This window comes from Andrographis paniculata, unplaced genomic scaffold, assembly GCF_009805555.1.
Source record: "Andrographis paniculata isolate CXL003 unplaced genomic scaffold, ASM980555v1 Contig21END, whole genome shotgun sequence".
NCBI lineage: Eukaryota > Viridiplantae > Streptophyta > Magnoliopsida > Lamiales > Acanthaceae > Andrographis > Andrographis paniculata.
This window is the reverse complement of record NW_026137502.1, coordinates 1,718,590-1,739,808: the sequence shown is the minus strand read 5'-3', so window position 1 is coordinate 1,739,808 and position 21,219 is coordinate 1,718,590. Positions and strand designations below refer to the sequence as shown.

At 32.3% G+C, this 21,219-nt stretch overlaps 2 protein-coding genes across 4 annotated transcripts; one reads left to right on the top strand and one right to left on the bottom strand.

The window, feature by feature from the left end:
* The first annotated feature begins 1,912 nt into the window (after positions 1-1,912).
* LOC127244775 (GATA transcription factor 8-like) lies at positions 1,913-7,412 on the top strand. Of its 2 annotated transcripts, XR_007837329.1 has the most exons (5): positions 1,913-2,064; positions 2,207-2,262; positions 2,599-2,793; positions 5,255-6,305; positions 6,420-7,412. XR_007837329.1 is itself a non-coding variant. In XM_051265265.1 (4 exons), exons 3-4 carry the CDS (start codon positions 2,605-2,607, stop codon positions 5,957-5,959), a joined length of 894 nt encoding a protein of 297 aa, XP_051121222.1. In that variant the 5' UTR covers positions 1,913-2,064; positions 2,207-2,262; positions 2,599-2,604; the 3' UTR covers positions 5,960-6,335. The 2 variants fall into 2 exon arrangements, 1 of the variants encoding a protein (XP_051121222.1); XM_051265265.1 differs by lacking the exon at positions 6,420-7,412 and having other exon boundaries at positions 5,255-6,335.
* Positions 6,944-19,290, bottom strand: LOC127244774 (uncharacterized). Of its 2 annotated transcripts, none has more exons than XM_051265264.1 (13): positions 18,763-19,290; positions 18,050-18,288; positions 15,611-15,767; positions 15,379-15,456; positions 14,891-14,965; positions 14,282-14,401; positions 13,975-14,139; positions 13,331-13,853; positions 12,917-13,073; positions 11,116-11,225; positions 9,919-10,031; positions 8,837-9,203; positions 6,944-7,483 (listed from the first exon to the last, which is right to left on the bottom strand). In XM_051265264.1, the coding sequence occupies exons 1-13, from the start codon at positions 19,126-19,128 to the stop codon at positions 7,179-7,181; spliced, it is 2,775 nt and encodes a 924-aa protein (XP_051121221.1). In that variant the 5' UTR covers positions 19,129-19,290; the 3' UTR covers positions 6,944-7,178. The 2 variants fall into 2 exon arrangements, with proteins under 2 accessions (XP_051121221.1, XP_051121220.1); XM_051265263.1 differs by lacking the exon at positions 18,763-19,290 and adding an exon at positions 18,614-18,639.
* Between the last annotated feature and the right edge of the window lie 1,929 nt (positions 19,291-21,219).

The following is a 21,219-nucleotide window of genomic DNA, read 5'->3' as shown; positions in this document are numbered from 1 at the left end:
ATAAACATCAAATTAAACATCTATTTTTCATTTTTTTATATTATACTAAAAAAAATTTTATATTCAAAACATCACATCAACACCTATTTATATCACATCGTACAACTATTTAAATTCAAAATTTTTACTATTCAAATTCCAACTCAAAATGCAAGCCCCCAAACAAACACACCCTAAATTTATTAAACATTTTAATAATTTAATTTCCATCTTAAACTTTGAGTTAGTTAGTTAATAAGAATTATTTTTTTAAAAAAAAAAATTAATGAACCGCGTATTAAGGATTGGAACTAAACATAGCAATAAAAATTAGATAATATTATAAATATTATTTTAATATTGGGTTTGTTCCGTTTTTGAATAGATATAGTTTTTATATTAGAAACGAAAATTGTATATTAATAATATAAAATACATTATTTTATATTAAATTATTGATTTTTGTGAATAGATGGGATGCTGATTTCTTAGATAAAATTTATTATATATAATTATATTAATTATATAATTTATAAAATATATTAATATATAATTATTTTTTTGCATTAATCAACATGTGTGCTGATTTAATAATCCAAACCCTACAATAAAATATTTCACACACAATTTTAAATTAGTGAAAATATGTAAAATAACATCAAACTTTTGCCGTAGTTTTAAAAATATTAGTATTATATTGGGATATAGCAGGAATAAAGTAGAAATGACTAAAATAACCTTATTAGTATGTGTGATATAAAGGTAATGACATTTGTGTAATATATTGTAAGTTGTAAGAGTATTTGTAATGTTAGGTACATAGTAGAGTTACTAAAAAATGAAATGAATAGGACGGATTAAAATAAAAAAATGGATACTTTGTTATGAGACGAAGAGAGTAGTATTTCATTAGTAAATAAATTATGTAAAATAATTTTGATATTTTTATTTTTACAAGTACAAAGAATATTAATAGGTTTGTAAAAATTATAGGTATTTTAATATTTATATATAAATTACTTATATATAAAAATTATTTTTACTATAATAAAAAATAAATATATTTTAGCGAAACAAAAAAAAAAAAAAAAAAAAAAAAGAAATTGATACAAATCCGAGGTTGTGGAAACCCACACCATGAATAAAAATGGCGACCTAAAAATTAAGGGTTGAAGGCTTGGCCATTATACTATATCTACATTCCCTATATTTAATTGAGATTGAAGGAGTATTAAAATTAATTTTACTCTAAAAATATCTTATTATTAAGTATTTATATAATATCAAATAATTATTTTAATGTTAGCATTCTCAATTTTTTTAATATGAAATTCTTAATCCAACAAACAAACTTTTGTAAAGGATGTGCATTTGTTTGTGGATTTTAGAATTGAATTAGAAATTTATGAAATCTAAATTTTTTTAATTCGAATATTTATTTGGTATAATATATATAATTTGATTCGATATTTTAAATAAAAAATTAATTTTTAATATAATATAAAAATTATAAATTTAATTTTATACTTTTTAAAGTTAAATTGTACAAAATTCACATGTGATTTCACGAAATTGCGACCAAATTTTCGTACTTCTAAAACTGCGTCAAACTCGGATTCATAAACTCTGCGTCTAACCTCGTTCTAATTTAGGTCAAATACCGTTTCTTAACACCGAGAAGTTAGACGCAGAATTTATAAAATCACAAAAAAATTTGACGCAAAGAATTTGGCACAATTTCACGAAATCACATATAAATTTTTGTACAATTTAACCTTCTTTTAATAATATAGAGTTGAGAAAGGAATAGAACCAAAATCTAAACCAAAGAAAAAGGTTAGAAGAAGAAAACGCAGGCTTGAAAATAAAGAGTGTCGGAATTAAGACAGCTTGCAATGAAACCACACCCACCCACCCACCCACGCTCCCTCCTTCACCTACCGATACCATACTTCTTTTTTAGCTCTCTCTCTGCATTCTTACTTCATTCTCACTCACTCACTCATTCCCCAATTTTCTTTCTTTCTGTATTCTCTTTCTTCTTCTTCTTTTGATTTGATTTTCTGAAGCAAAAATAAATCGCAGGTTACTTGGCCACTCTTTCTTCTCTCACTGTCATTTAATTTCCTTGTGTTTTTACCAAATCATTCAGTCATTTATTCATTGTCTTAATTTGTCTCAGAATGCACAATTTACCCTTTTTTTTTTTCTTTGACTGTCATTTCAGGAAGAATTAATTTAAGAGTGCTGAAGGGTTTGAGAAGATTGAGAAGAAAGGGAGGGGTATGTATATATATATATATATATATAGTCGATTGTATATTATGCTTTGTTCTCTCTATTTTGATGTCTTGTTCGGACACAACTCAAGTACTACTCAGCTCGTCCACTTGCTTGCTGCATTCTTTTGCACAAATTCTTGGGAACAAATCAAGAATCCACCCCACCCCACCCCACCCCATAAATTGTTTTACCTAATAAATACTACTAGTAATATTCCTTTGAGCAGCTGTCCAGCAACACCATGTATAATTGATCAACTTTTGTATGTTCTTTCCTCTTTTATTTTTAGTTGTTTTTTTTTCATTCATTTTCTGTTGTAATTGTAATTGTGTCCAGAATTTGATGGATGAGAGTGATCAGTTATACGATCAAATTGACGACTTCATCATCGAATTCCCTCTCGACTGTAATGGCCATTTAGCAAACTCCGATGAGAGCCACAAAGATGATGATATCCCCACCCTGCAGTGGAGTACTAATGAGGAACCTCTTCTCATCTCCCATGACAATGACCTCGAATTCTCAGTCCCGGTCAGTTGCTAATTTATATCTGTTAGAAATAATGAGATTTGTCTTATTAATGATCAAAATAAATAAGTAGCCTGTACACAGGCAATATAAAATCGACCCGATAGATTCAAATATAAGTAATCTAATGTATGGATAAGATCAAATTCTAAATATAAATCAACTAAATCTAAAAATTAAATATCTAAAATATGTCAACAATATCATTCATAAACACATAATTCATCCTTATTTGTTTAGTTTTGAGTTTTAAGAAATGGTTTGTCATTCTTGGAATTCTGAAAATTCTTCAGCTCCTAAGGAAAAGGATTTGGTAATGATAAATAGGATAATACTTAGGTGTGTTTGTTTGTGGGCTTGGGTTTCTTGGTTTGGATTTTTTGAATCGTAAAAAGTTGAATTTGAATAGTTGTTTGATCGATGTGATGTAAATATATGTTTACAATAATTATTTGATTTGATATTTTTTGAAAGAAAAAAAGAATTTTGAATAATAAAAATGAGGTTAAAACTCTCAAAAAAACACAACCTAAATGACGGCAATTACAATACTCAACTTGTTGGTTAGGTGGTCCATTCAATCCCCATGTTGTTGGGAATGTTTTTTGAATTTCAAGTTCTTTTTGTTTTTTGTTTTTGGGCTATTGTGCTAAAAGTTATACTCCCTCTGTTTCAATTAATGTTTGCTTTTTGTACGTGGATTTTTTAATATTAGTATTATATTGGATTGCAGTGAAAAAACAAAATTGCCTTTATTATTATTGTGTAATACGAAAATAATGACAATATATTGTAAATTAGAAAAATATTTATTATATTAGATAGGTAGTATTTGGACGGAAAGAAATCTGGACTTTTTAAACTTTATTTAAGCTGCACAAGTTTATTTCGAAACAGGTACCATGTTTATTTAAGGTTAAATAGACAATTTAATTCAAGACAAAGTTGTAGCTTTACTATAAATAATATATATATATATATATAATATTAAATAATGGAAAGAACAGATTTTGAAAAGCTAAGTTCAATGTCATACATAGCCGAATGACCTACATATAAATAATTTTGAAAGGATTAAAAGCTATATTTTCAAAAGATGATAATATGTTCTTCAAAATATTCCAAAAAAAACCATAAAAGTACGTCAATACAAATGAACAAAGCAGATTAATATTTAGTAAATACTATATATAAATACATATAGCCGACAGAATTAACATTCATTTAACACTTTTGGTAACATAATTAAGTTTTTATTTAGACAGCCTTATGTTATATATATATATATACACACACAACACATCATTAATATTTACTTAAAAATATATATAATTAACATTCATTCAATATTTTTTTTGGTTAAAATAATTTAAAATTTTGACAATACTACAAATAATACATTATTAATATTTAGCCAGTAATATTTATAACTAGAGATAACACTATTAATATCCATTTAGCATACTTTACTTTACTAAAATAATTTTAAAATCTTATAAAATTTTGAGAAAAAACAAAGAACCAAGCTTAGTTGCATGTCCGAAAAATAAAAGAAAAATATTATTGGTTGTAAAATAATATTTAACTCTACATAATAGTACCAAATTTTTTGGTGAAATTCAAAAGCAAATTTATACTAGCAAAAGTTAATCCAATTTACAACAAATTGGTATGATAGTCAAATTAGAAAGAGTTAGTTAATGGATGGTTGCGAAAATCCCAAAGTCCTCCTACCTTAAGTCGATGGTCAGCTTAAGTCGATGGTCAGGTAGCGAGTTCCTTTGATGATAAAAGCTATATATGATTTTTGACATATTAGAAAAAACAAATTTAAATTGTACATCGAAAAAAATTAATGAAAAATATCATTAATTATAAGATAATATCTAACTCTACGTAATACTGTTAAGAAGGGATCCAGACTTTCAACCTAAAACCAATTGGTGATAGGTGGAGTGATCTTTCACCCTTATAAGCCAAGGGGAGATCTCACATTTTTCCAATGTGAAATATATTCAATAAGTACGAATCTTTTTGGGCAAATAAAAAAAAAGAACTCAAAGTTTCACGTCTGAAAAATTACTTAGTACGAGTCTTTTTTGGCAAATAAAAGAAACAGAACAAACTCAAGTTTCACGTCTGAAAAATTACTTAGTACGAGTCTTTTTAGGCAAATAAAAGAAACAGAACATACTCAAGTTTTACGTCTGAAAAATTACGTTGTACGAGTCTTTTTGGGCAAATAAAAGAAACAGAACAAAACTCAGATTTCACATCAGAAAAATTACGTAGTACGAAGTCTTTTGGGAAAGTCAAAAGTAGATTTTGGCACAGACAATATCGCACTATTGTACAGTTAAAAATATACTATTCCATTCGGTGGATTGATTCAAATCTCTTTCTTTTCACGTTATGACAATGGCCTGATTTCTGTCGTATGTTTGTTTTTTCTTCTCTTGCATAGTACGAGGATGTCGCCGAGCTGGAGTGGCTTTCGACGTTTGTGGAGGACTCATACTCCGGCGGAGGGCTGACCATCGGACAGGACATTTCGAGCACCAACATCGAGCCTTTACATAGCCAATTCCAAACCTCGAGCCCCGTCTCTGTCCTAGAAAGCAGCAGCACCAGCAGCTCTTGCTCGGCGGAAAAGATCGCCGCAGCTCATCGCGGGCCCCAGCGAGCTCGGAGCAAGCGACCCCGCCCGACGACTTTTAACCCAAGGCCACTGATTCAGCCATTCATAGATTCTCTGCAGATTCTTACATCGTCCTCTGAGATCTCCGAGAATTTTGGTGAGTCATCGTGTCTGAAGAACAAGAAGAAAAAGAAGAAGAAGAAGATTGGGAGCACACCGGGAGTTGGAACGATGAATATAGAGAAAATGAAGGTGAGCTCGGAAGAGGAGGATCTTCAGAACCCGCCTCCTCCTGTGCGCAAATGTCTGCATTGTGAGATAACAAAGACTCCCCAATGGAGAGCTGGTCCTATGGGCCCGAAAACACTTTGCAATGCTTGTGGAGTTCGCTACAAATCCGGACGACTCTTTCCTGAGTACCGACCGGCCGCAAGTCCGACTTTTGTCCCCTCCGTCCACTCAAACTCCCACAAGAAAGTTCTCGAAATGAGAAACATCACGGAAAAGCCCGAATTGGTCTCAAATGAATAGTCTCGCTCACTATATATATATATATGTGTGTGTGGCGTCGACGTACTATCTTATTATATTCTTGCAGGCTATTCGATTTCTTCATCCTAAGGTTGTCCGGCGGCGGTAGGAGCGATTCACCGGAGTATTAATTAAGGTAGCGGAGAGAGAAGATTCAGAGGAAAGAATAGAGTGTAGGAAGATTAGTGATAAAAGATAGTTTTAGGGGTTAGGAGTAAGTGTTGAAACAGAGGTCAAGAGCTTCTTACACTATGTGTTGTTTTTTTTTCTGGTCAATTCATTTCATTTCCATATTTCATGTGAAATTTTTTTTGCAGTTGATTCTTCCTTGTAGGGATTTTCTAAGGTAATGAATTAGTTCCATATTCTCTTACTACTTACCTCAGAACATCTTAAATTATGTGTTTTTTTTTGGTCAATTCATTTCATTTCCATATTTCATGTGAAATTATTTTTGCAGTTGATTCATCCTTGTGGGGATTTTCTAAGGTAATGAATTGGTTCCATATTTTCTTACTCCTTACCTCAGAACATATTTGTTTTAGAGTTGTGTTTAGGGGTGTAAACAAGTCCAGTCTAATATGTATTTATTTCTATTTCTAGCTTGATGAGCCAAGCCTAATAGCTTTAACAATATATTGTTTATTTATAATTTGAAATTAATTTGAAATGAAATGTTAGATTTAAATTTTTTTTATAAATAGTACTTTGATATGATGTGTTTTATAAGAAAAATAATACTATCTCTGTCCGGTTCTAAACTTCATATTTACCTTTTTCGCCTACTGCCCAAAAAGTAAATAGGATCATTAGAAATTGTGTTGTGTTGATGATAAAATGATAATTGAAAATGATAAAAGGACCAAAAACTAGTTGTGTTGTGTTGATGATAAAATGTAGAAATTGCAGTGATAGATTATGCAGTTTAGATGCTAATAAAATAAAATGAATAGCTATGCTAATTTATTATAAACTCCCATGGACTACATGTAAAGCATCTCATCTGTTAAATTTCATGTCAAAAATTTCGTCAAGACGCAATTTCTTCGCATCATAAATAACTATGTTCGTACTGCCTGTCCCAAAAAACATTGAATCATTGCAGATAAATAATAACACAACTATCCCAAAAAACATTGAATCATCGCAGATAAATAATAACACAACTATTTTTTATTCAACGAGCGCTTCCACAAGAATAAGGTCGAACTTGGTAGGCTTAGATAGAGATCGGTAAACTCATCAAAAATGTTAATGTGTAGGGAGATGTGGACTTTCCGAAGAGGGAACACCATGCAGGGAGCTTCTCAAGAACACTTCTCATGGGAGGTGTTATTCTGTCGACATCCGTTCTAAGTCTCAGAAGAAGATTGTTTGGTGTTGTCTGGGTACTGTTTTTGAACCAGAACAGGGAGAATTTAAACTTGGTCGGCGATTTCTTACCACCTGCAAACTGAATGGTATGCCATCCATCGACACTGCTCTTTTCACCCTGTGGAATCAATTCCTCTGATCCATCAGCATCTGTGGACCAAAACAAGTATTAGCAATTCAAACTGCAATTCAGTTTTATGTACCATAAGAAAATAAGCAAAACCAACCACAGATTCACAACTTGTAAGCGAAATAAGCATTTATTATTGTACCATTGAAAGTATACGACTTAATCCACTTGATGCAAAAGTGTTTCCTCCTCATTGCATAAATGCCACGAGAAATGTAAGATTTAGGATTTAAGTTAAAAATGCTTGCAATGATATTACAAACAGCCCATGCGAAAACCTATATTCTCCAAGGAGAAGTTCATACACAACTAAAGTTTTAAATATTCACAACAAAATTTCAAAATTACACTTGCGCCAAACAGATAGGAAGAAAAAAAAAAAAAAAAAAAGCTCATGCTTTCGACACAGGTTGTGTTGTTAGTAATTTTAATAATCAACTGTTTTTTTTTATAAATCATGTACTAATTTACTATTAACTATTGGATACTCCTCAAAAGGGTGGATTTCATAAACCATAACTAATTTCTAACAACATTATAATTTCAATTTGAACAAAAGGAATATAGGGAAAAGGCTTATTGGTTGATTGTTTGTTTGTATATTGCTTAAGTATGTCCACGCAAAATGTGTCCGATTCTGAAGGGTTTTACCAAAGCATATGCAGATAAGTGCTAGCTAAAATGAGATATTCTCACAATTAGCTCGTCTATAATCCACTAGGATTCTATATTCATTGCTGTTAATCATGGATAACTTGCATACCAACTACACTTTAAAAATTAATTCTCTTTGTTGGAGAAACTTGTGAGCCACAATGAGATGAGATCACAGTTTGAGTTTTGTTTGTTTTCCATAGGGATCCTCGGTAAAATTATTATTTAATTCTAGATCTATTCATAAATTAGGATTCTCTTAAAATACTAATAAGAAACATAAATAGATTAAGAGAAGGCCTAATCATGATACCGAGCATCTCAGATGTGGAGCCCACATGATCGCTGACTACTTTGATTTAAAGGATCAGAGAAAAGCGTAGAACACATAGCTTGAAGGTATGCTTGTCACTTGGTCATGTAATAAATCATTTATGGTAGCAAAGTCTACTGAAAAAGTATGTGAAGTTTTACGGGTAATAGAATGAGTAAGTGGTTGTTGAAAACTCAATGGAAGAACTATTGTACACCTGCTGTAAGACACTTGCCACATACTGTGATAATGTAATTATCTTTTTGGTAATGAGAAAATACACTATTACAATAAGATAGAACATGATAAGGTCTTAAATCCAATTAAAACTTGTCATAGTGTATGGAAATAAAAAAAATGAAGAAACATAATGCATGTGCACGGTGGAGGAAGAATGTAGACATACCTTCCATCTGGAAATCTTCAATCTCCTTCATATTGATTCCAAGGGACCAGCGAGTAGAAACTCTAGTGTCAATTAGTACTTGAGTTTCTCGCATCTCTCCCTTTGTATCCTTCTCCACATGAATTATTGGAATGTCCGATTTTTTCCAGCCAGTTTCAGCACTCTTATCTGTCCAACAACTGTAGTTCACATAAAAAGTAACAAAATCTAAATATCGATCCCTTCCACATACAAATTCTTCGCCAATAATATTGGTTTCCTTCTCCAAGATTCCAGGAGTAGTTGAGAACAAAGATATGTATGAGGTAGGTTCATGCTTTCCACCACTGAGGTCATGCATCCCAGTGGCATCCACAACATGCACAGCCTGTGAACCATAAGAATTGTTAGAAATATCCTATGTTCCTTTAAACTCTACTCATCAAGATAGCATCACCTAATGGTTACTTGGGCTATGGTGGAAGGACCATAACACAGACATTGACGTGGTTAAAGGGAAACTGGAACTCTAAATGAGAATTGGGAATTGGCCTCTGGACAAGAAACTCAGCAATGAACATTTGGAGATAAGTTTCTCAGCATACTATTCCTACCGGCAAAATAACTTAGCAGTTTACTGGAACTATAAATTAAAATCCAAAGATGGAACATTTAGGATAATAACTTAGCAATTACTCTATTTCTTATAAATCTTAATCTCATGAAATTCAGTATTCCCACTGGAGAATATGCAGGGAGAAAAAGGCTGTGCTGTGCCGTGCTGTTCAAATTGGCATGGAAAAATAAGTTGCTTCTTTTTAAGGACATCCAGTTGTAAACATTTTGGTCCTTTTGGAACATAGGAAACCATCATAAGTGCAATGCTCCCCGGTCATGAGAAAAGTTTGTATTTATACTTCTTTTCACATATGGAAATATGAGATATCATCTTTAAGCAATTTCTAAAAATTTATGGCAGATGCAACAAAGTAAGAGTATTTTTTATTCATATTTAACTATATTAATAGCAGTTTTAGGTAGATTTTCAGTCGTACAAGTAAATAATAGATAAGAACGTAAAATACTAGGAACAGGTTACTTACATTTACAGCCCTTGCAGTATCTTCTGTAAATGGTGGAACAACCCCACTCCAGACTACAGCAAGAGAAAGTGCAAACAGAATCCCTGTAGTGATGATAACTGGTACTTTTGCACCTAAGGAAAGAACACAACAGGTTTTATAGGATACTAAAACAAAAACACCAGGACATTTCTAAATGGCATAGGACAGCACAAATGCTCTATAACATCACACCCGTATCAAACTACAGCAGACCAATTGTATAAACAACCAAATAGGGTATATAATTTAAGTATTTCATCCAAATCAATCAAGAAGAAACTTTTAAGATAAACAAAAATATGATCAGTTTCTAAACTCTGCTTGTTTGAAAAGACATAATCATCTTCGTCATTATAAAGACATAATATAGAGAGCACGCATGTTAGGTTTAAATGAAGCAATAAGAATCACATTTGAGGCAAAAGATAATGATTGAATATAAAAATAGTTTGAAACAAGAGTAACGCTAGAGATTCCGATATGCCTAAGCTGCAGAACCACCAAAGCACAGTTGCACAAAACCAAAACCATTACATTCAGACAAAAAAGATAATTGAATTGTTAAAATATTAAAAGAGAGAGAGAGAGAGAGAGAGAGAGAGGCTAGAGATCCTCATATGCCTAAGCTGCACATCACAGGCACCGACAGACAACAAAAACCATTACCCATAGCACCACTGCTCAAAAGACCTGTCACCTGCCCTTTGTAGCTTCCATCCAATGCCGCTATGCTCAGTAGCAGTCAACTAAAAACAAGACTGAAACTAAGCCCAGACCTTTTCACCTTGCCTCTCTATCCCAAATATGGATGAATGGAATTGAAATTTTGAAAAAAAAATGAAAAAATGTTGCAATGGCTGTAAGGTTTATATTGCATCACTTCAAAAGCTGCACACACTGCACCTTTTACCTAGGAACTCAGGCAGCTTCCTTGTATGCCTCACCAGATGTTATCTGTTTTTTGTCAACATAATATGCAACATAATATTCCACACAAGCAGGGCTCCTAAGCCGTGCCCTGGGTCAAACATAACTATTTTAGTGGTATCAAGACAAAATATTCTGACACCATAACACCTCAAAAAGTGAATTTTAGCTTCATCAAATTGGTGCAGCACAGCAGCAGCAAAACAAAAACAAGAAACATGGGGAAAAACTGAAATATTTTGAGCAAACCTGATAAGTGAATATATGACAGCAGATACACCAGTGTTAAACACACAGCAGCAGCAATGAACATAGCAACTATTACGTTTTGCAACCATTCAGGAGTGGTACCAGGATTCCTGCAAACATAATCCAGTTTACTAACTCATAAGTTGTAGGAGAAAAAAAACATAAATGCTTCCATTGAAGGAGAATTTGGTAAGAAAATCATGGTGTGATCTACATTGCCTTGAATCTAAAATATGTGCAATTAAGAGGGACATGTGTTCATATACATTACTGATGCAGAAAGCCTGCCCCCAACAGAAATGCAGTTATTCAATATCACACATAACTACCTGCCACAGTCAATAATCAACCGTGCTGGTAGGCAAGCGATGTAGATTTTTATAACCCATTAACGGATAATTAATTCTCTTTAAGAGAAAAGTAACACCGGAGGTTTCAACATGGCTTCTTTTCTACAGTAAAGATCTAAATAGGATCCTATTCACAAGAATAACAATTGGTTTTTAGCTACACTCACAAGGCAATATCATATTCTTATTTCATCCCCACTATACAATTGATCCAACATAATTTAAACTCGAGAGATTACTTCCATTTTCCATCTCCTTTTAGGAACATCCATTTCTTTAGTTAGGCATTTTTTGCATCTACTTTTGGAACTTTTCAATTAATGTAGGCCAATAAGTTCAGCCAACTATATTCTCGATTTCCTGTCTTCATTTTCTCAGGTTTTAATGCACCAAACCTTATGTTAATCATGCTTCAATGCTTCATGCTCTTCTTCATATAGCAAAGCTTACTTCCGGCATTATTCTGGTTATGTGTTATCACAGTGGTTGCAGTTATTCCAGCTTACAGTTCATAATGGATCTATCTAACCATTTCTTCTCGCCATGGATAATCAATAACATACTGAAAGGCATCCAAGACTGTTTAACTTAAGCATTATTAGTATTTCATGCTAACTTGACAAGGAAATGGTGAAAACCAAAACCTTCAATATTATTAAGGGAAAACAAAAACAAAACAGTGTAACTGATTTACTTAATTTATTACTCCCTCCGTCCTGATATTTTGTCCGGTTTACCGTAGACACTAGAATTTAGGAGGGGTATAATTAGTAAATAATTAAAAATGTATTAGTGAAAATAATTATCGTATAATAAAATAATTATAGATTAAGATTAAGATAATTGATTAGTATAATTAAAATTAAAAAAATTATAAATTAAATTTTTTAAAATAAGATTAAAGTGTATTATTCTTTTCCAAAAAAGAAAAGTGACAAAATAAGTGGGACGAACAAAAATAGAAACGTGGACATAAGAAGTGGGACGGAAGGAGTATTATTTTTCTTTTTCTATTTAATGTTTACCTTTACAAGTTTTAACATGGGCTTGATTTTCACCATTCAGTATCTCAGCATGCACTTGTATAAGTAGGAAATCATTTTAATCCTAAATCAAGGGGAAATAAAAAAGTTTGCAAGCCCTTGCTTTTCTCCACAGATGTAAACAAAAAATCTAACCACATCAATTTCTTGGTTTTTATTATCTTCACTTTATACAATATACTAAATTGTATTAAACAAAAATAATATTAGTAAGTGCAGATGTATCATGCACGAAGGTGCCTTGGAAGCTTTAAAGTTAATTGTGCCCATTCATCAATTTTTAGGTATTTGTCATGGATCCTAAGAATACAACTTTATAACTGCAGTTTAGAACACTAATCCATATGTCATATGATCTGAGAAGAAAAAAATAGAAAAGATGAAGGCAATGCATGAACGTGGCAGTACCTCACAAAGCGCACACTAGTTCCAATTATAGTAGCTGTCAATCTAATAACCAATCCAGATGTCAGTAGAAAGGGAACAAACAAGCCGATTAGCAGTGTTGCTATTTTGAGTGGCCTAGGCAATCTTACAGGTGACAGTGTTGCTTCAAGCAGACCATCTGGCCATCGACAAGATAAAGTTAGATTGGGCAAATAAAAGTAAATAAATAAAAAATGTTAGAAATCTTTGGTACATAAGGGTATGTTTAGTTATTATGAGTCAGTATGGGATTTACAGGGTTTATTCTTTCACTTCCTTAATCAAATACTGGTTACTAATTCATCAAACATTTCCTCTGATTTCCTTACAGCACCAGTTAATCTATTTTGTATAGTCTATTAGTGGATCTTGTTTCAGGCAGTGAATATAACTTACATGCAAAAGCTGGTGACATTAACCACGCAAGAGCTAAATAAGTAGAACCAATCTTGTAATAATTTCCAACCACCAGCAGAACAAGCCATTGTAGTAAACCTGATTTATAGAGCCATCGTTCAGCATCTAATTTAGCCACATTGGCTTGTAAGTTAGCAGGTAGACCCCTCCTTCCACCAGATGTACGGGATAAATATAATACAAGCAAACGATAACCCACATGTTGACCAAGAAATGCCCCCAGAAGAGCAGGTGCACCAAAAAGACCAGCTACCAACCATGGGCTAGAGATGTATGGCACTGGTGAATAAGTTACAAGGGGTATGACAAGAGCCACAACAGAGGCAAAACTAACGGAGCATATCCACATAAGTACAATACTGAAACAAGATAAGGCCAGTGATAAAGCTGCTGAAAAACCACCCATCACCACTGATGTAATCCATATCAAAAGAGATTGCAGTATTACAGAATTGTAAAGCATATTGGCTATTTGTTGACGAAATGTGACTTTATAAGTTCCCTGAGATTGGAATGAGCATAAGATCAGTAAATGATTTAAGAAACATAGAAAACAAGATGAGAAACTGTATAAATAAAGAAAGTACAAAATTGAAAATAGTTGAAAGAAGCTTGTTAAATACCAAAATATCAAAATATATGGCCGTGTCCTGGTTGGACTTGATATTTGATTCCATATCATTTCCTTTAGGAAGGCTGGGGGATGTGGCAGAATGAAACAAGAAAGCAAGCATGTTTTCTCCAAGATGTTGGAGAGAACCAGGCTTCAAAAGACTTAACTTGTCATTCTACAAGGAAACATGTAATTACATTGGTAAGCTCATTGTCCATCAAACAAACTACCAAATTTTCTTCATATCAAATAAGTGCATTGACATTGAAAAGACCTAATATAAAAAACATCAGTACCACATACTCTAACAATGTTACCTTGGTGTGGTACACCGCAGTGTTATCAGCAAATGCAAAGTCAAGCCCTGAGAGTCCCGCAAGCTCCTTGTACACTTGAAAATCAGTTGCAGATTTTATAGCTCCAGAAGTGAAGATATCCTAAGCATAAACATGTAGAGTTTAAGTCCCAAAACTGAGGAGTAGCAGTGTAAATTAAGAATATAGTTATGATTGATTGATTCAAGCCTCCTAAGCATCGGATTTATAATGCTTGGGGCACATTGCATTGAGAGAATTTATATCTAATACTGGAGTGGAAGAGGGCTGAATCAAAGGCTAGGGTTTCAGCAATGATTTTGAATGCTGTGGTTGTTACAAAATTAGGAAGGTTAGGTTTCTAGCAGGTATGCTCTGATATTACATTAAATGAGAAAAAAAGCTTGATTGATTGATGCAAGCCTCCTCAACATAGTATTTATAATTCTTGGGGTACACCTGGTATGAGAAATCACATCTAAACCAATCTAAATATAAAGATGATAATGATCTTAGATTGGATAGTCCCCTAATCATAGATAATAATAATATCAAGAATATTCTGACAAACAGCAGTTAAGGTTATATACAGAAATGAAAGAATCAAAATACCTGAGAAATTATTTGAGCAGATGGATATTTTGCTACCAAAGCAAACTTTTCAATAGCCCAAGGATCAGGACCAGCCTGTCGGATGCAATCAAAAGATTAATATATCTAATAACCTGATCTACAAAGCTGAAATCAGTGCTGAATAGAAAAAGCCCAAATGGAGCTCCTTCCATACAAGAGAAGGGAGGAAAAGGAGAAATTGTGTAACCACCACCTTATAAATGAAAATATTTGAAACAAATAATGAAGAAAACCTATATATCATCACGATGTATATTTGGTAATTTCATTTGAACTGAAAAGCATTATTTCCCGCTTTTTATAGCATAAATGACCCTGCCAACTTCATTGGAAATTCTTATAATTTACCGTATATGTAATACATACATTTTTGTTGTGCATATGCATGAAAGTAAAAATTCTGAACGAAGTTAGACATGTAAAAACAGTGATCATAAAGATGATTGCAATCAAACACGAGATCAGACCTGAAAAATACTAGATTTGCCTCCAATGCCCATGGCTTCCAGATCAATAGCAATTCGTATAGAGTCAGACCAAGGATGCTGCAATACTAAAAGAATAATTAAAATAATCTACATAATATTCCTTTTAAGTTCCAATAAATTTGGAATTTTTATAATAGATAGAGCAAACTATCATATATATAGATTTACATTTATATAAAACTACGACATAAAGAGGCCACCAATCACAAACCTGAGAAATAAAGCTGTGAGCTCCATTCAAACCTTCTTCCTCTCCAGTATTAAATAAAAATATAATGGCATTCTTGAATCCATGAGCCCATTGAGAAACTCCTCGAGCGAGTTCCAGCATAACAGACACACATGAACTACAATCACCAGCTCCTTCTCTAGAAATACCATAAAGAAACAGTTCATATTTTTTACTTTGACCCATCCACTTATCGCAGAGAGTAGAGCAGAATTAGTCAACACTAACATTGGGGATCCATGCAACTAAGGGAAATGTAAAGCTTTAATATGTAACTGCCTAGCTTCTTTCTAATGATCATTAGTTATTGCCTCAAATGGGAGAATAGAGATAGCCATTTTGCTTAACAAACAAGACAACCTTCATATGAAGGTGAAATTTTAGTTCATTTGTTTCTCCTATTTTAGTAGCAACTAAATTATCCTATGCCATACAGAAACTTCGATATGTGATTAAGAGCCAAAGTTTTGAGAAAGTTCACATGTAAAACTAGAGATTGTCGACCACTCCACCTTTCAAATGCCTTTATGCAAATTAAGTGTCAAAAGTAGATTTGTCTAGGTATGATCAACCTCCATGGACACAGTTCTGAACCAATGAAGAAGTTAGTTCTGTATAATCATATTCAATCTTATTTACATTATACAACAGCCCTACATAATATACACCTATTTCTCAAAATACCTAAAAAGCTCTTAGTTATTATAAATACAAAAATGCCTCTATACATAATATATCTAACAACCAACAATTATAATGCCTCATTTCTGTGGAGCCAGGACAGAACCTTAAGCAAACGGTGTTTCCTTTTTCTTTTTCTTTTTTTATCCAAATATAGCTATCAGTTCCTAGTTCTTTACAAGCTTAATGAAAATTGCTTTACAGTTCTCAGGTTTATAATTAATTTATTTTTAAATAACATACTCAGGAAAGAAAATTTCATGGAATTGTTATATACTGAATTAATATGCATTATATATATAAAGAAATTAGGCATATATCGCCTTGAATCAGACTGAAGTACTGAACAACCAATTCCAGTTCCAGTTTTTAAGATAGAAAAGCGGAATGTCGTACACAATTTGATGGTTGTGATTCCGATTCTGACTTAGTTCCTACATGAACTGATCCAACTTTCTTCAATTCTAAGAGGAACTGTGGCATGACTAAGCCATGTATAATGGGAGTTAATGTTGCAATCAAGCAATCAAGCCTACTATATCATGCAAAATCTACCAATGTTACTACACAATACAAAAATATTGGAACTAGATATATTGACAGTAATAAATAATAGAACTTTACCATGTAAAGTTTATCATTTACCACAAAAAATAAGATAAACAAATCAAAAATATCTCTCCACAACTTTCCAATATGATGTGTTGAAAATCATGTTAGGTATAAGCTCAATGTTAAATTTGGTTTAAAGAAAACAAATGGAGATAGAATGCAAAATGAACACCACAACTACACTCCAGAATTTAGATAATGAGTGAGAATTTATGGCCCTTCATTCCTACATGATATAATAACCTGTAATGTTCACTTAATTCATAAGATGCATTTTAAGCACAAGTAGCAATAGTGCACATTGCGCCGCACGGAGCAGAGCGATTGTCCACCCCCACCCCCCTCCATTGCGGTGCATTTCTGCACTCATGGCAGTAGCAGCTTTTTGCAGCGGGGGAAATCGGGTTGATGTGGCTTATATCTATCAAGAATGCAATGAGGAGAGTGAAAATGAGGAAGAAAATTGTTTTTGAATTTGATCAACTTTATTTATCTATTCATCAAAGTAGTAATGATCCAATTGTGTTTTCGTATATAACTATCTATGACCTCTATTTTAACATGTTATTTTGTTTAGTGTAAAACTTAACATATTAGTTGGAATGATATTTATGAAATTAATTTATAGCATTTTTCCATACATATTTTGAATGTGATGGTGCATATATAGTGATTTTTATATGTATATTTTAAGTTTTTAAATAGGAGTCATCCTGTTATCCTCTATCTTACTATAGCAATTTAGGCATTGACCACCATTTACTGCTGTCTGAGTTTGACAACTATGGAACAACATATAGTAATGAAGCAACACATTGAAATTTAGAAATAGTAGTATGAATTATTTCAATGCTAGTTAGATTATGATTATGTGATGTTATCATAACAGACACATTGCAAGAACAAATTTATGATCATCAAACACAAGAAAAATAACTAGTTACAAGAATAGATAGTTCCCAGGCTATCCCAAAAAGAATATCTCTATAGTGACCTTGATAAGTTACTATAATTCTTCCAAGGCTGAGTGAACGATCAGGCTAAGAATCTAAATGAGAAAATGCAAAATAAAATCATTCATGATATTGAGTTGCAGTAACAGAATAGTAAAACAGAAAGAAAACATACCCGGAAAAAACAGTGTCAATGTGAGAGGAAACAAGAATTGCATTTTCCACAGCTTCAGGAACATGTTTGGGAGCGATTCTCAAGACTACATGATTTAAATCTGAATAAACAAGACTTTTCCCTTTAAAAAGGCCACCGGCCAGATTGTTAGCACCAGAATGTGCATGGAACAAGTCCACCTCCACATTAACATCCCAATGAGACGTTTTCTTTATGTACTCTGACGCATCAGCCACATACTGCAGGAATAAAGAAGCGATAACAAACAGACATCACAAAGCAACTTTTCAATCAATAATTTAATCAGGTTCTTATTCAAGGGAATGTCTAGTCCATACATGAGAGCAAACAGAACTAGAGCAACATAAATTTATCAGTAAGTACAGCTGAACCATATTTCATCTTAATACTTGCAAGCTTGCCCTTAGGTGAGTAAAAGAGCCTAAGTAGCTACAAACTAAATGAATGTTCATGTAACATAACTCTCTAGCATCGAAATCCAAACAAAATCAACACATGCATATCATCGAAAAGCCATTAATCAGATTACCAAAAATTAACCACCTCCAAAGCTTTGTCCAGAGCATCAGAACCAACCTGAGTAGCTACAAACTAAATGAATGCCCGTGTAACATAACTCTCTAGCATCGAAACTCAAACAATACATGCATATCATTGAAAAGCCATTAATCAGATTATCATAAATTACCTACCTCCAAAGCTTTGTCCAGAGCTTCAGAACCAACTGGATGGGGCCCCAATTGGGTCAAATTTAGAACATGCTTCATAGCCTCATACTCAGAAAAGCCCCTCTTACCCACCTGATCAAGAGTCAGCGGTGCAGGTAGATTCTCAAACTGATAATAATACACACCCCAAGAACCGTATATGATCAGCACAAACAGTGCAAGTATCACATAAGCCGACCTCCTAGCCTTCAGGGCCACGTTCTTACCCGCCAGGCCATTATTGAATCGGCTGCCACTACTTTCACCGGCGCCACCATCACTTGACAATTTCGAATTTGAAGAAGAGGATAACTTTGACCTTGAAGAAGGTCCTTTAGGTCTCTGTCTCATCTTTTTCAACGAATAATTGAATCAAATTAACTGAAACCTGTTGATTTGGAACAACTGTATAGAACTTTCACATCACAATTGCGGGAAAAGTAAAAAAAAAAAACCCAGAAAAACCCTGAGCAGCGCTGTTGTGGATATATGTTAAAGCAAACAGCAGCGAAGAATCACTAAAACTATAAATAGCAAGATTTGTGTACTTACCGATACGTATATTTGTTGTTCTGAGGAAACGGAACAGAAGATTACGAAATATCCCCTACGAGCTTTTTTTGCGTTGAAATACACCGACAAAAGTCAACATGACAGTACGACGACGTTTCCATTGAGCTGACATAATTTTTAATCAAATTATATTTTCATTTTTCATTTTTTTATATTATCTTTCATTTAAATATTATATCCCCTTCCAACTCGATGAATTATTTTATTAGTTTATCTATTTTATTTTTTATTATAACAAAAATAATTATATATAAATATTAAAATATTTTTAATTTTTATAAAAATATTTTTTTATATCTATTTGATAAAATATTAAAAATTATTTAATATATTTTATAATTAATAAAAGGGAGACTTGGATTAAAATCCAAGTCTATTACCATCAAAATAAAAGGTACATGAGGGACTAAGAGAGTACTCAATTTTCTATTAATTGCTATTATTTATTTTATGTAATTTTTGGAGTTGTAAATAATAAATAATTGATTTAAATTATTATTTGATTTAAATTAATATATCCAATGGATGAAGAAAAAAATAATAAATATTAAAATAGAAATTTAAACTTCACAAACAAATACAAGTTTTATATAAAATTTTAAAATCAGGTCATAGTCGACTTGTATTGGATGTATCGGTGAGGATTGGGCTCGAAAACTTTAGATGACTCGATCAAGTTGGGTTGGTATTTTTTTAAAAATATGTAATAAAAAAATTAAATATGTTTTTCTTTTGTACAAAATTCTCACAAAATATTCTATTATACATTATTTGAATATTAAACCCAATGAAAATTTTGTTAAAGATAGGGACTAGAGTGCAATGATAATGATTTGATAGCTTGGCTGAAAATTTGGGAATATTGGGAATGTAAATATATTTTGTTGCATAATGATTTCTGCATTCCAAAAAATAAATATTTTATTTGTAAAAAAAATATGTGAAATTTGAGAATTCTATTTTCTCTTATTGTGTTATATATATATATATATATTTTTGTGTTGTGTTTGTACTCTGCTTATAATACAGAAGCATCCATTGAAATTGAAAATGTGCCTTTTAATTCTTATAGGTATTTTTTTGTTTTAAATCCTAGAGACAAACCCTGTGCAGATATTAGAATTTGCAGATGTCTTTCTGAATTAGGTTTTTTTTTTTTTGTGTGTGAAAAGTCGTGTATTCGTTCCCTTTCGTGTGAATTCCCCAGTGGCGAATTCGAAACTTGTGGGGCCCTATCTATTCCATCTCTCGAGCCTATATATATATATTATATATATCAATTAATACAAAAATTGTATATAATGTATATAAAATTTTATTTTTCAATTAATTCATCTCCGTATTCATTTATCTTGTCATTTTATATTAAATATATAAAATTAAATTCACATATACATCAGAATTATGATAAATTTCCAACAATAGTCCACATTTTAGCATGATTCTCAACCCAATTAACAATAACCAAATTTCATAAATCCATGCATAAGTGAAAATGTCGTAAAGATTGAATTTTCATTTTGTAAAATACGCGTCTCAAATATTCGAAAATCAAGGCGTCTTAAGAAAATGAACATTTCAACTCATTTAAAAATACGAAGGTAAGTACACACGAATTTACAATTTTTATAAGTTCATTTGACACTTTATAAGTCATGTGTTCCTATCCGTTCACGAGTACATCGAAAGTAAGTTCACAACCTTTTTAAAGCGGCATAACTTATACTCGTATAGGTACCTCTTTTTAGTCTCACCCATGCACGACGACTTTTCAAAGGAAATGTTAAGAGATAAATTCTTAACCTAACTTTCTTGCAGGTCCAAACGCACACCTGGGGAAGTATAAACATTATGGGCTCCAATTTACTA